The following is a 14283-nucleotide window of genomic DNA, read 5'->3' on the forward strand; positions in this document are numbered from 1 at the left end:
GATATATTTGCAGCCACCAATGAGCAGCTAGCTCACAGTAGCGCATTGGAGCTTTTGAGCCTACCTTGGTGTGCCTTTCAACAAAGGATATTGAAAACAAAGCAGATTAGATAGTAGAAGATAGTTGGAAAGTTGTTAAATTGCATGTTCTATCTGAATCATGACGTTACTGTCCCATTTAATGGGTTTGTTGTATAATGATAAAAGCCACGTGTGAACAGATAAAGAGGGGGTGCACACACCACTGCTTGTATATAGCAGACTTACTATTACCATTTTCAATTTATTGCTAGACAATTTGGATAAACTGTTGGTTGTCGAAGTGCAGTTCTGGCAGCTCCTCATGTAATGCAGTTCGCATGGCATATAGGAAACAGAGAAGAAGGCACCTTATGTAGTAAAGCCCACAAAACCTAGCTAATCGGCCAGACCACAATGCACTGCAGTTACACATACACATCCCAGCTGACCTTCCTGTCACTCCATCCAGGACATAGCAAACCACCAGGTATAGCGGAATAATAGCGTCAGGGCAGGATAACGATAAAAACTATTTATTGTATTAAAGAAAGAGCTAAGAACCCCAAACATAAAAATAGCTACAGCTTTCTAAGCCAAATCCCTTTTTTCAGTGTCCTGGATGCAGTGTGAAACCATGAGGAGAGGTCTGATCATCCCAGCATGCCTGTTTATTGGGCATTTCATATACATTATTAGTGACATTATTAGAGAATTATTAGGAAACAGTGTAGGTGAATGTGGCAAGGTGCGCCTAATCTTGTGGTGTGTTTAGCTATCACATCTCTGTATAGGCATGGGCGCTTTAATGTTAAAGGGACACTGAACCCAATTTTTTTCTCTCATGATTCAGATAGAGCAGCAATTTTATCAACTTTCTAATTTACTCCTATTATCACTTTTTCTTCATTCTCTTGCTATCTTTATTTGAAAAGCAAGAATGTAAGTTTAGAAGCCAGCCCATTTTTGGTTCACAACCTGGGTTGTGCTTGCTGATTGGTGGCCAAATGCACCCACCATTATTGTCTGGTTCCTTAGCTTTGATGCCTTCTTTTTCAAAGAAAGATAGCAAGAAAACCAAGAAGATCTGATAATAGGAGTGAATTAAAAAGTTGCTTAAAATTGCTGCTCTGACTCATGAAATAAAAACTTTGGGTTTAGTGTCCCTTTAATAACAAGCTTGTAGTAAAGCGCATGAAGTTTCAGTATGAGCATTGTCACACTTAGTTTTGCACCACTTTATGATGACGGGGATCACTAATGGTACCGGCTTTCTTTTCTATAAACTGAACAGTGATTTAAAGGGCCAGTATAGTGGTAACATGTTGCGCTCTAATCCGTTAGACCCGCGTTCTGCGAGACATTAAAGGGCCATTATAGTGGTAACATGTTACGCTCTAATCCGTTAGACCCGCGTTCTGCGAGACATTAAAGGGCCATTATAGTGGTAACCTGTTACGCTCTAATCCGTTAGACCATATTATTTTAACACAGGGCGTAACCGCGTTCTGCGAGACATTAAAGGGCCATTATAGTGGTAACCTGTTACGCTCTAATCCGTTAGACCATATTATTTTAACACAGGGCGTAACCGCGTTCTGCGAGACATTAAAGGGCCATTATAGTGGTAACCTGTTACGCTCTAATCCGTTAGACCATATTATTTTAACACAGGGCGTAACCGCGTTCTGCGGGACATTAAAGGGACATGAAACTCCAAATATTTCTTTCATGATTCAGATAGAGCATGCGATTTTAAACAACTTTCTAATTTTACTTCTATCAGTTTTGTTCTTTGATATCTTTTGTTAAATTACTTCTGGAGCACTATATGGCAGCAGTTTTGCAAGCATGTAATCCATTTGCAAGAGAACTATATGGCAGCACTATTTCTAGGTATCTCTTTAACAAAGAATAACATGGGAACAGAGCAAATTTAATAATAGAAGTAAATTGGAATCTTTTTTAAAAAAAATGATACGCTCTGTCTGAATTACAAAAGAAACTTTTTGGTTTTCATATCACTTTATCAATTTTTCTTCGTTCTCTTGGTAGCTTTTGTTATAAAGCAGGGGCATATGCATAGGGGCCAGCCCATGTCCGGAGCACTATATGGCAGCAGTTTTGCAAGAATGTTATTCATCTGCAAGAGCACTAGAGGGCAGCGCTATTTCCTGCCATTTATTGCTCCAGACGCCTACCTAGGTCTCTCTTCAACAAAGAATATCATGGGATGAAGCAAATTTGATAATAGAAGTAAATTGGAAACTTTTTTTAAAATGATAAGTTCTGTCTGAGTTACAATAGAAAACATTTGGGTTTCATATCCCTTTAAGTATATGTTTAATATTTGCGATGGTTAAAGACATTGCAGCATCACTAGCGTATAAATTACATGCTGTAATAATGGCCCTTTAAAGTGAAGGTAAACTTTGGTGAATGAAAGCCCGTTTTTTAAAATACTATTAAAAACAGGGGCACTTTTATTCATCAAAGTTTACAAAGCAGCCGTTTTGATTAAAAACTTACCTTGGTTTCTTTTTACAGCCAGAGCAGCTTCCCCCACCTGGAAATCCTCTCTTCACACGTCGGCAATGACTAATCCGGCTTCCTCCAATCACAGCTTTCCCCCAGGGTAGTCATTGTCTGAGGCCATGCTGTGATTGGAGGAAGCCGGATTAGTCATTGCTGACGTGTGCAGAGAGGATCTCCAGGAGGGGGAAGCTGCTCTGGCTGTGAAAAGAAAAAAAGGTAAGTTTTTAATCAAAACGGCTGCTTTGTAAACTTTGATGAATGAAAGTGCCCCTGTTTTTAATAGTATTTTTTAAAAAACGGGCTTTCATTCACCAAAGTTTACCTTCACTTTAACTTTCTTGCACAATATGACCTATGTTAACAAGCGCAGCGCTATTAATAGTGATACGCTATCCATATTGCGCCCCTTAGCCAAGTATGGCACATAGTCATCTGAGTTTGTTTGCGGGCCAACATTTTTTTAAAAATACTTTCAATGGATAGTACCAGTTGTGCTATTATATATATATATATATATATATATATATATATATATATATATATATATATATATATATATATATATATATATATATATATATACACACACACACATACATACACCACATAAAACCCTTTCCAATCCAACACCTTGTCATATATCCGGTTTAAACATTTTTATTAAAAATATAAATATATATATATATATATATTTCCTGTACAAATGACAGCACTCTCAGGTCTTTTTTCAAAATGAGATCAACAAAATTCTCTTTTTTAATGGAACGTTTTCGAGGAGCTTGTCCCCATCATCAGCAAGCTCCTCGAAAACGTTCCATTAAAAAAGAGAATTTTGTTGATCTCATTTTGAAAAAAGACCTGAGAGTGCTGTCATTTGTACAGGAAATATTTAAGGCATCATAGCACCCAGGCAGACGACCTTTGGAGGGTATAACCTGTGTGGTATGGACGGTACTATATACATATATATATATATACAATAAAGTTTGGATTTATCACTGATGTCTACAGTCCAGCGAGTGCTTTATTATTTGAAATTCTACATTCCTTGTTACAGCACCCTGGCAATTTGGAATTTGTTGGTGGGAGTGCATATATTATACAGCCTGATTCTTATATATATATACTAGTCCTAAAGCCTGTGTACACGGGCCAATTTTTTTAGGTACCGCGGTTCCAACCCTTGCTCCCTCTCTCTCCCCCCTCTCTTTTGAGTTCTCTCTCTCCCCCTTATCTTGCACTCTCCCCCCTCTTTTGCTCTCTCTCTCTCCCCTTTTTTGCTCTCTCTCTCCCCTTTTTTGCTCTCTCTCTCCCCCCTCTTGTGCTCTCTCTCCCCCCTCTTGTGCTCTCTCTCCCCCCTCTTGTGCTCTCTCTCCCCCCTCTTGTGCTCTCTCTCCCCCCTCTTGTGCTCTCTCTCCCCCCTCTTGTGCTCTCTCTCCCCCCTCTTTTGCTCTCTCTCTCCCCCCTCTTTTGCTCTCTCTCTCCCCCCTCTTTTGCTCTCTCTCTCCCACCTCTTTTGCTCTCTCTCCCCTCTTTTTTGCTCGCTCTCTCTCTTCCCCCCCCCTCTTGCTCTCTCTCGCCCTCTTTTGCTCTCTCTCGCCCTCTTTTGCTCTCTCTCGCCCTCTTTTGCTCTCTCTCGCCCTCTTTTGCTCTCTCTCGCCCTCTTTTGCTCTCTCTCGCCCTCTTTTGCTCTCTCTCGCCCTCTTTTGCTCTCTCTCGCCCTCTTTTGCTCTCTCTCGCCCTCTTTTGCTCTCTCTCGCCCTCTTTTGCTCTCTCTCGCCCTCTTTTGCTCTCTCTCTCCCCTATTTTGCTCTCTCCCCCTCTTTTGCTCTCTCTCTCCCCCCTCTTTTGCGCTCTCTCTCTCCCCCCCTCTCTTTTGCTCTCTCTCCCCCCTCTTTTGCGCTCTCTCTCTCTCTCTCCCCCCTCTCTTTTGCTCTCTCTTCCCCTCTCTTTTTTGCTCTCTCTCTTCCCCTCTCTTTTTTGCTCTCTCTTCCCCTCTTTTGCACTCTCTCTTCCCCTCTTTTGCGCTCTCTCTTCCCCTCTTTTGCGCTCTCTCTTCCCCTCTTTTGCGCTCTCCCCCTCTCTTTTGCACTCTCTCTCTCCCCCTCTTTTGTGCACTCTCTCTCCCCCCTCTCTTTTGAGCTCTCTCTCCCCCCTCTCTTTTGAGCTCTCTCTCCCCCCTCTCTTTTGAGCTCTCTCTCCCCCCTCTCTTTTGTGCGCTCTCTCTCCCCCCTCTCTTTTGAGCTCTCTCTCCCCCCTCTCTTTTGAGCTCTCTCTCCCCCCTCTCTTTTGAGCTCTCTCTCCCCCCTCTCTTTTGAGCTCTCTCTCCCCCCTCTCTTTTGAGCTCTCTCTCCCCCCTCTCTTTTGAGCTCTCTCTCCCCCCCTCTCTTTTGAGCTCTCTCTCTCTCCCCACTCTTTTGCGCTCTCTCTCCCCTTCTCTTTTGCGCTCTCTCCCCCTCTCTTTTGTTTTTTCTCCCCCTTGCGCTCTCTCCCCCTCTTTTTTGCGCTCTCTCCCCCTCTTTTTTGCGCTCTCTCCCCCTCTTTTTTGCTCTCTCCCCCTCTTTTTTGCTCTCTCCCCCTCTTTTTTGCTCTCTCCCCCTCTTTTTTGCTCTCTCCCCCTCTTTTTTGCTCTCTCCCCCTCTTTTTTGCTCTCTCCCCCTCTTTTTTGCTCTCTCCCCCTCTTTTTTGCCCTCTCCCCCTCTTTTTTGCTCTCTCCCCCTCTTTTTTGCTCTCTCCCCCTCTCTTTTGCTCTCTCTCTCTCTCCCTCTTTTGCTCTCTCTCTCCCTCTTTTGCTCTCTCTCTCCCTCTTTTGCTCTCTCTCTCCCTCTTTTGCTCTCTCTCTCCCTCTTTTGCTCTCTCTCTCCCTCTTTTGCACTCTGTCTCCCCCTTCTCTTTTGCGCTCTCTCCCCCCTCTTTTGCGCTCTCTTTTAAACTCTCCCCCCTCTTTTGCGCGCTCTCTCCCCCCTCTCTTTTGAGCTCTCTCCCCCCTCTCTTTTGTGCGCTCTCTCTCCCCCTCTTTTGTGCGCTCTCTCTCCCCCTCTCTTGCGCTCTCTCCCCCTCTCTTGCGCTCTCTCCCCCTCTCTTGCGCTCTCTCCCCCTCTCTTGCGCTCTCTCCCCCTCTCTTGCGCTCTCTTGGGCTCTCTCCCCCTCTCTTGCGCTCTCTCCCCCTCTCTTGCGCTCTCTCCCCCTCTCTTTTGCGCTCTCTCTCCCCCCCTCTCTTTTGCGCTCTCTCTCCCCCCTCTCTCTCCCCCTCTTTCTCTCCCACTCTCTTGCGCTCTCTCTCCCTCTTTTGCTCTTCCCCCCTCTCTCTGCTCACTTTCTTTCTTTCCTTCCTTCCTCTGTTTTGTTCTCTCCCGCCGGCCACGCCCCTCCCGTGCGCTCCTGCGAGGCTACGCCCCCTCGTCACGCCCGACGCCGGTCACGCCCCCACCAGGCAGCTTCCGCAGTGCGCACTACTCTGCAGCTGAAGGCCAGGTGTGTTTGTCCGCGCGCAGTCTCTACTGCGCATGATGGCTTCAGACAAACACTCTTGGCCTTTTATAATATATATATATATATACAGTAAAACAGCGTACCTCATAGAAGTCTATTATGTGAGCATGGCGACTCTATCTGACCTCCAGATGTTCGTCGCCTTAAGCTTTTGCTTGAATGCTACCATTTTACTATGAACTTGTAAATGGAAGTGATATGCGCTGCACTCGAGCAATATCCTGACCATGTTTGCTCTCTATTTGAAATCTAAGCCTATGTGTGTGTGGCAATTCACTCTTGTCTTCTCAACATTTTCTTTGTTTTCAGATTTTATGTATAAAAGGTACAGGGTTGTGGTTGCACTTTACCTGCAATGGTAAATATTCATTGCAAGTTTAAAAAGACAAAGGGACAGTCAACACCAGACCTTTTTTGTTGTTAAAAAAGAGAGATAATCCCTTTATTACCAATTCCCCAGTTTTGCATAACCAACACTGTAAAATTTAATACACTTTTACCTCTGTGATTAGTGATTACCTTGTATCTATGCCTCTGCAAACTGCCCCTTTATTTCAGTTCTTTTGACAAAGTTGCATTTTAGCCTTTCAGTGCTCACTTCTAGGTATCTTCACGTGCGTGAGCTCAATGTTATCTATATGAAACACATGAACTAACGCCCTCTAGTGGTGAAAAACTGTCAAAATGCATTTAGATGAGAGGCGACCTTCAATGTCTAAGAAATTAGCATATGAACCTCCTAGGTTTAGCTTTCAACTAAGAATACCAAGAGAACAAAGCAAAATTGGTGATAAAGGTAAATTGGAAAGTAGTTTAAAATGACATGCCCTATCTGAAGCATGAAAGGGTTTTTTTTTGGACTTGACTGTCCCTTTAAGTAAAAAATAAATAAATATATTTGCTTTCTTTTTTTTCCGTATTATAAATGATTAAATATAGTGATGAGCTGCCTGAAGAGAGACATAATAAAGAGGTTTTGTAGGTCCGACTATCATTATCCTGTATCTGTTATTGCATATTAATGACAATCTGTCTATTATGGTCTATGTATAAATCTTTATCTTTATTATGTATCGGTCTTTCTAAATTCTCAATTTTATTTATACTTCTACTCTTGATCTGAAGAGCTACATTTCTTGTCAGTATTCTGTGTACATATAATTTCATAACCTCAGGAATCTCTTGGATCTGTTTTTGAAAGAAATTTAATCTTGTTTTGGAACAAATTGGCAAAAATAACTAATAGTATACAGTACATAATAATACCTTACCACAGAAAATGATTGATTTTATCTCACATCGTATCAAGGGGCTGTTATAGTGAAATATAATACATGCTCTACATTTTAACACTAGTGACCTTGCAGCTCTATGTGTTTAATCCCCGCAAAGGGGTTAATCACATAAAAGGACCACTTGAGAGCTGCCAGTGAGCGATGGTCATCCAGCAGGGTCGTGCGGCTACAGCTACTGATTGGGCCACCAGCTGTTTCCACTTGGGACCAGCAGTTCTCTGGTGCTCTTGATGGGTACTTTTAACTATGAGTTTAACCCCTTTACAGGGGTTGAACACGCTGAGTTGCTGGTTCGGAAGTGCTCTATAATGGCCTTTTACAAACAGTGTGCAGGTGGCCTTAGACCTCTCAAGTAGGTAGAAACATACCCGAGGGTATTTCTGCTTCAATTACTTCAGTTTCTACCTATTTGGAGTTATGTGGACTAAGCTTGAGACTAACAATACATTTACAAGTAGACCAACCTTTTGCGAGTTTCCTCTTACTCAGGTCTGAAGCAACACTGGTCAGTACAATGGAATTTACAGATTATATCTGGACTGAGGAAGGCGAGGTTGGCTGGGCCAGTCTTTTAACAATTTTTGAAACTGTGCTGCTCACCTTTCTAATGTTCACTGATATTCTGTCTGCCAGTTTTTCAATTTGTAGATATTTGTCACTAAAGCTATATCATTTACTTTCCATATTCATGTCTTAAAGGTTAAATCCCTGGGCTGCAAATTATTGCTCCTTGGGGTAGTCGTTTACTGATGGTAATAGCTCTTTGTTTTCCAAGGACACCTAAGCTTATTCCTTTTAGGTGCCAGCATTCCTTTTTTTATGACCTATGCTGTGGTTGGGAAGTACACGTTTCAGTGTGTGTCTTTTTTTTTTTTTTTTAAATTATCATCATCAATCATCATCCATCATCCTCATCATCATCATCATCCTCAGCATCATCATCATTTACTTGTATAGCATCTCTAAATTGTGTAGCACTGGGTACAAAAGTAGGGGTATACAATGACAAAGATTTGTGGTACTATACAGATACATAATAACAGACAATAAACATATTAGTACAGAAGGGGGAGGGCTCTGCTCCAGAGAGCTTACAGTCTACAGGTTGAAGTTGTGGAGACATCAAGTTTAGGGTAAGATGCCACATGGTTTGCAGTTGCAGCAGCGAGACAAGGCAGTTCAAGATTTAGAATGAGAACGTTAGAGGAGAAATAGTCAACCTCTCTAAATATGTGAGTTTTCAAAGAGCACCTGAAACTATACAAGGTTGTAGACAGTCTGATAGTGTGGGTTTGAGAGTTCTAGAGGATAGGAACAGCATGTGAGAAGCTGAAGCTTTCATGATTGATTGGACGGGCAAGGCGGGATTTGGGAAGGCCATTCTATAAAAGCTGCATTCAGCAACGGTAAAGAGAACTGTTTATATCTTTTCCTACCAGTTCTACCTTTTAGAATTGGGGCTTTTCTTAGGAAACATTCCTTTCTAATCATTATTGGGAAAAATGTTTTTCCTAATATACAGATAGATTTAATCAAACCTGCTTTGCCAGGACCCTGTGAAGGGAGGTTATTTGAGACTTCCCTGTGCCAATTGTTTTACAAGGATAATTGGTCTTTTCAGTCTTGGTAAAGGTTTATTAACTAGACATGTGTTTGCCTTGAGAGATCTGAAGGAGGCTTTTTTTTAGTTTTTATATTTATCCAGACAATTTTGGTTTCTCCTCTTTGTCATGGAAACAATTTATTTTTAGTTTATGACCCCTTCCTTTTTGTTAGCCACTGTTTCAAGGATCTTTCACAAGGTTCTAGCCACTCCTATGGTAAAGTTCAGGACACAGGGAATTTCTGTGGCTCCTTATCTGGATCTAATCCTTGTCGAAGCCACATCAGCAAGTGGCCTAAGTTTATTCCAGAGTTTTAGATTTTTGTCTGATCCAAGATCAATCTTTCCAAAGCTCTCTAGTGTCATCAAACCATGTTCAGTTTTTAGTAATTATTATGGGCACAAGCTTAAAGGGACATGAAACCCCAAAAATGTCTTTCATGATTTAGACAGAGCATACAATTTTAAACAACTTTCCAATTTACTTATATTATTTAATTTACTTGCTTCTCTTGTTAACCTTTGCTGAAAGGTTTATCTAGGTAAGCTCAGGAACAGCAAAGAACCTAGGTTCTAATTGCTGATTGGTGGCTACATATATATACTGATTGTCATTGGCTCACCCATGTGTTCAGTTAGAAACCAGTAGTGCATTGCTGCTCCTTCAACAAATGATACCAAGAGAATGAAAAAAAATTGATAATAGAAGTAAACTGGAAAGTTGTTTAACATTGTATGTTCTACCTAAATCGTGAAATAATTTTTTGTGTTTCATGCCCCTTTAACCTAAATGTTTATGACAAACACTTTGCAAGGGAAATGTATCACATATGTATTCCTTGTACTTCAATCTCCTGTTCTAGGAGAACCACAATTTCCTAGACTTGTCTCCGATTTCCCCCCTCTCATGAAGAGAGACCTCATTTGTATTCTGATCTGATAATAGCAGACTTACTCAATAGAAAAGATACTGCACACTCAGGGGATGAGAAACGCCTTGTGAAACGAGTGTAATATCATCTTATTGTTTTGTAGTATTATCCTTATTTTCAATATATACAGTTTTAAATAAATAAGCACATTTTGGTGAAATCGGTCTGTTGTGGGTCCATAGTGAGTTAGCTGGGCAACTGAGAGGATCCAGCATATGCATAGACACCCTTTGTTTGGTGATGTCCTACACGTGAGTACCCATCCAAAGAGCAATTTAGTATTGGAGTTCACTGTTCCACGTGATACGTTATGCGGAGACCCCATTTGTTTTTCTTCTCAATGTGTTTGTGTCTGAGCAAGCAGGAAAGACATTGAGGTATATTTAGGTGTTGTTATTCCCACACTCTCAGGCTTCTGGTAACATTTCTATCTACTCTAGAGGTGAGAGGCAAAAAAAGAGGTCCCCTGTATACAGGTAAATATAACCTTATATTTGTATCTCTTAGAAATAACACATTTAGTCAACGAACTGTCCCAGCTATTCAAGAAAAAGTTTGCTATATGGATAAGCTGTAATATGGCCCACAGAGACATTTCTTAGAATTGTTGTTGTTTATTTTACAGGTGAACCATGTACAGCTCTATGGAAAATCTCGCCGTGAGGCAGTTTCATTCTTAAAAGAAGTTCCGCCTCCATTTTCACTAGTTTGCTGTCGCCGCCTAAATGATGATGAAAATGAGACATTTGTTGATGAGCCAAACATTCAGGAAGAGCAGGTAATACTACACCGGACCATAGTTATTTAGTCCTTTTTTCTATGTGAATTCTTTAAAAAAGAAATGAAAATAAATTCTGGAATGGTACTTGCAATAGGCTATTAAGCCACAAATAAAAGGTGTTGGTACAGTTTGATATATATACTTAGAAACTTTCAATTCAATTAATCATTTGTCCCATATAACTTACCAGTAATGTATAATCCATTTAACTCACCACTCCAAGGGTCTTGTCTGGATTGGGACCTGAATGCTTCAAAAATGACTTCTGCAATAAATAATTAAAAATTCTAGATAGTAGTTTCAAACCAATGTTTATCACTCTATGGAGTAAAAGCTATACTGGAATGACAGACTGATCCTACCAGTTTAAATAAAGATGAAGAGGGTGCTACACAGCAAACACAAAAATAATATATTGATAATATAAAAAAAAGATAAGAATCTAGCTAACACACTATAAATTAATAAGTAATATCAGGTATTTAATAAAGTCGTATATGCAAATCAGAACATATGCCACAATAAAAAACAAATACAATTTAGGGACGACTCCCTATATTTGCTAGCATAAAAGTGTAAAAACAGTCCTAAATTCCTAGGACAAAAGGATTAGAAGTACTGTATAAATATCCAATTCTGAAGTTAAAACCACCTTATATCCAGATTCGGCATATAATGTCTTAGATACTTTGTATTAAATAGTTAATCCCAGCACACATCAAGTTAAAGACTGCTATTTCATCAGATTTGGCAATTTTCACTCAAACTCAGTTTCTCTTATAACAACCAAAGCCGTTCCAGTGTTTGCAGAAAAGAAGAGACCCGCTTACATTACCTCACTGAGGTTTCCTTCTGTACCTCGCCTTCCGTCTTTCACTCCCAAGAAGGAAATAGTAGTGAAGTCCCCACAGATCATTAATCTTACTGTTAATGTATACTCCCTGCTCCTCCGGATGGCAAAACAGGCTTGTGTGATTGGTGTTACGGCCGGTCACGTTACCTATGGTCGTCTTCTGATTGGGAGTAAAGCGTTCTCCTTGTATGTGGCTTCTCATTGGTACTTCATCATTTTGTGCCAGACTGATCCTACCACACTGAAGTGTCTTCTGTATTCCCAGTGAACCAACATTAATTCAGACTACAAAAACAGAGTAGCATTTATAGTGAAGTATTGTTTGGTAAGTCTATTATTTGTGCTTAAACTTGTACTTACGGAATCTATGGTATTAAAACTGTAAACCTCTGGTCAGCCAATCAGGAGTGCCTGTCAAAAGAGCTAAACAGATAGGTAAACACATAAGATGCTTGAGTCACTAATGCAAAAATCGCATGCTCTAAAGTAATTTTGGAGGCCTATTTATATAAAAAAATTACAAATAAAGTTTGTTGAATTAATTTACTCTTGATTTATTCATCATCATAAGATAGATTCTCACCAATGAATGGAGTTGGATGTTCTTCAGTATAAACAGAGACAATGGTTACCTACATAGTGCAGTATTTTGGCTATTTCGTTATAAAATATTGTGGTAATTGTTTTTCTCTATTATTCGACTGTGTCAAAGCAATCTCTTTTGAGTAAAGATCATTTTTAAATGGTTTGAAAGAAAATAACAAGATGCGGCAAAAGATACTAAAGTGTAAGAAGCTATATAGGAAACCATTAAAGGACCAGCAAACACTGTAGATTTGCATAAACAAATGCAGGATAACAAAACCATGCAATAGCACTTGGTCTGAATTTCAAATGAGTTGTAGATTTATTTTTTCTGACCTATTTCAAAGTTAGTTCAGTTTTCTTTCCCCTGCATTATGTCACAGCCTTCAGCCAATCACAAGATGCATTTACGTATATTCTGTAAATTCTTGCACATGCTCAGTAGGAACTGGTGCCTCAAAGTGTGGATATAAAAATATAAAAAAAATACAAATAAAGTTTGTGCACAATTTGATAATTTAATTAAATTGGAAAGTTGTTTAAAATGGCTGCTCTATCTGAATCATGAAAGTTTCATTGTGCCTTTTGTGTTCCATTAAATTGGGCTTCAATAAATACATTTGTCATATATGGGGGGCAAGCCTACTCTCAAAGTGGCAAGACGCATCTTAGTTAAGCTCCAAGAGATTTACAGATTTTTATTAAAATTCTTTACAATAAACCTATAGTTTTTCATACCACTGAAATAACTACTGTGCCAAGTGTAAATAAATTCTAGGTGCGGATGTTTTGATTGTGCGTTGGCCTATGGTCTTTGGGACACCTGCGTGGCAGACATTTTCACAGGCCTAGAGGACATCTTGCTGTCTGAAACACCAGAGCTGTGGGCTAACCACAAGAAACCAGCCCTGTGTGAGGTGAGCAACGCAGGTGTGGTATCGCCACATCGCAGGGGAAGGACTTCACGGCTATATCTGATGCTTCCCCTGCACCAAGCTCCAACCAAACCCCAACTGTTACCTTCGTGACATCAAACAAGCCTAGGCAAGCGAGCGAAGCAGAGACTCCTGAGACTCCTGAGTCTATTACACTGAGATATCGCTGCAGACAGCGGGAGCTGTCTTCAGAGGAGATAGAGATCTCAAGCTGAACTGGGCCACACAGGAAAACGTGCACACTGAATTCAACCCTGGTCCCAACAAAACCACTTACAAAGCACCGGACGGTTTTCACTCAGCGTAAGACTACATTGCACCGGCTATACTTACCTGGGCAGCGATCCAGCTCAGTAATTGTATGAGTTGGAACTCTTATCTTCTAGAGAGGTAATTACGGTCCAGGAAAAAATGGTTAATATCACCCCTGAGCCACATAGTTTTACAGCAGCCGACCTTGCGTTACTGAAGTCTGGTGATCCCACACTATCTCACAGCAAAAGAAGGATCGGCTGAATAATTACCAAACTGCCACTGTGGGTCACCTAAAGTGGGAACTTATGGTCTTTAGGGAATGACCGGATCGCTTACTCCGCTTGATCATATGTGCCGAACATTATGACAGCAGTCCGCTTAGGTTTATTTCAGCTGAGTATGTGATCTTCCATGCATATTTCCACAAGGAAGACTTAACCCCTATATAGCCATCGCCTAGTCAAGACTGACTTTTCTTGGTAAAGCTGTGATTCTGTGCTCGGTATTAACACAGTCTGGATTTCAATCAGAAGGATAGTGATTTACTGGCATGCTACCACAGTAACCATACCTCCGTCCTAAATAAGGTTATCAAGACTGTTATGTTCAAACATCTGGTTTTCAAGGTGTACCACTGTTCTTGTAGTTATTTGATTTATAATAATGGGTTTCACTATGTTATGTGTAGGCATGTTATACTAAAAACTTTAATACTGTTGTAGCTAAATGATGCGTTTTATGTTTGTCATTATACTCTGTGTTATATAGATAAGACTACTAAACGGAGGTTAAATTCGCCCTAAACTGTATTATAACTTTAATTTGCCTGACACTGTATTATAACTTTAATTTACACATTGCAGGACTTGACTCCTTACTTGCCTATTTTTAGATCTACAAGCTCCAACACTGTTTTTACTATAACAACTGTGAAATAGATACCGCCATCTTTTACAGTATTCTAATTTTCTTGAGAGTTTCCTATGAGGGTTTGTGGGG

At 40.5% G+C, this 14283-nt stretch overlaps 1 protein-coding gene across 1 annotated transcript in view; it reads left to right on the top strand.

Moving 5' to 3' along the window:
- Positions 1 to 14283, top strand: part of PATJ (PATJ crumbs cell polarity complex component) — a gene marked incomplete in the record, with an annotated part of 974742 nt that overhangs the window by 125698 nt on the left and 834761 nt on the right. Inside the window, 1 exon segment of the mRNA XM_053693647.1 lies at positions 10501 to 10653. Coding sequence (XP_053549622.1) covers positions 10501 to 10653 — 153 coding nt within the window.

The sequence above is a fragment of the Bombina bombina genome, chromosome 10 (assembly GCF_027579735.1).
Source record: "Bombina bombina isolate aBomBom1 chromosome 10, aBomBom1.pri, whole genome shotgun sequence".
NCBI lineage: Eukaryota > Metazoa > Chordata > Amphibia > Anura > Bombinatoridae > Bombina > Bombina bombina.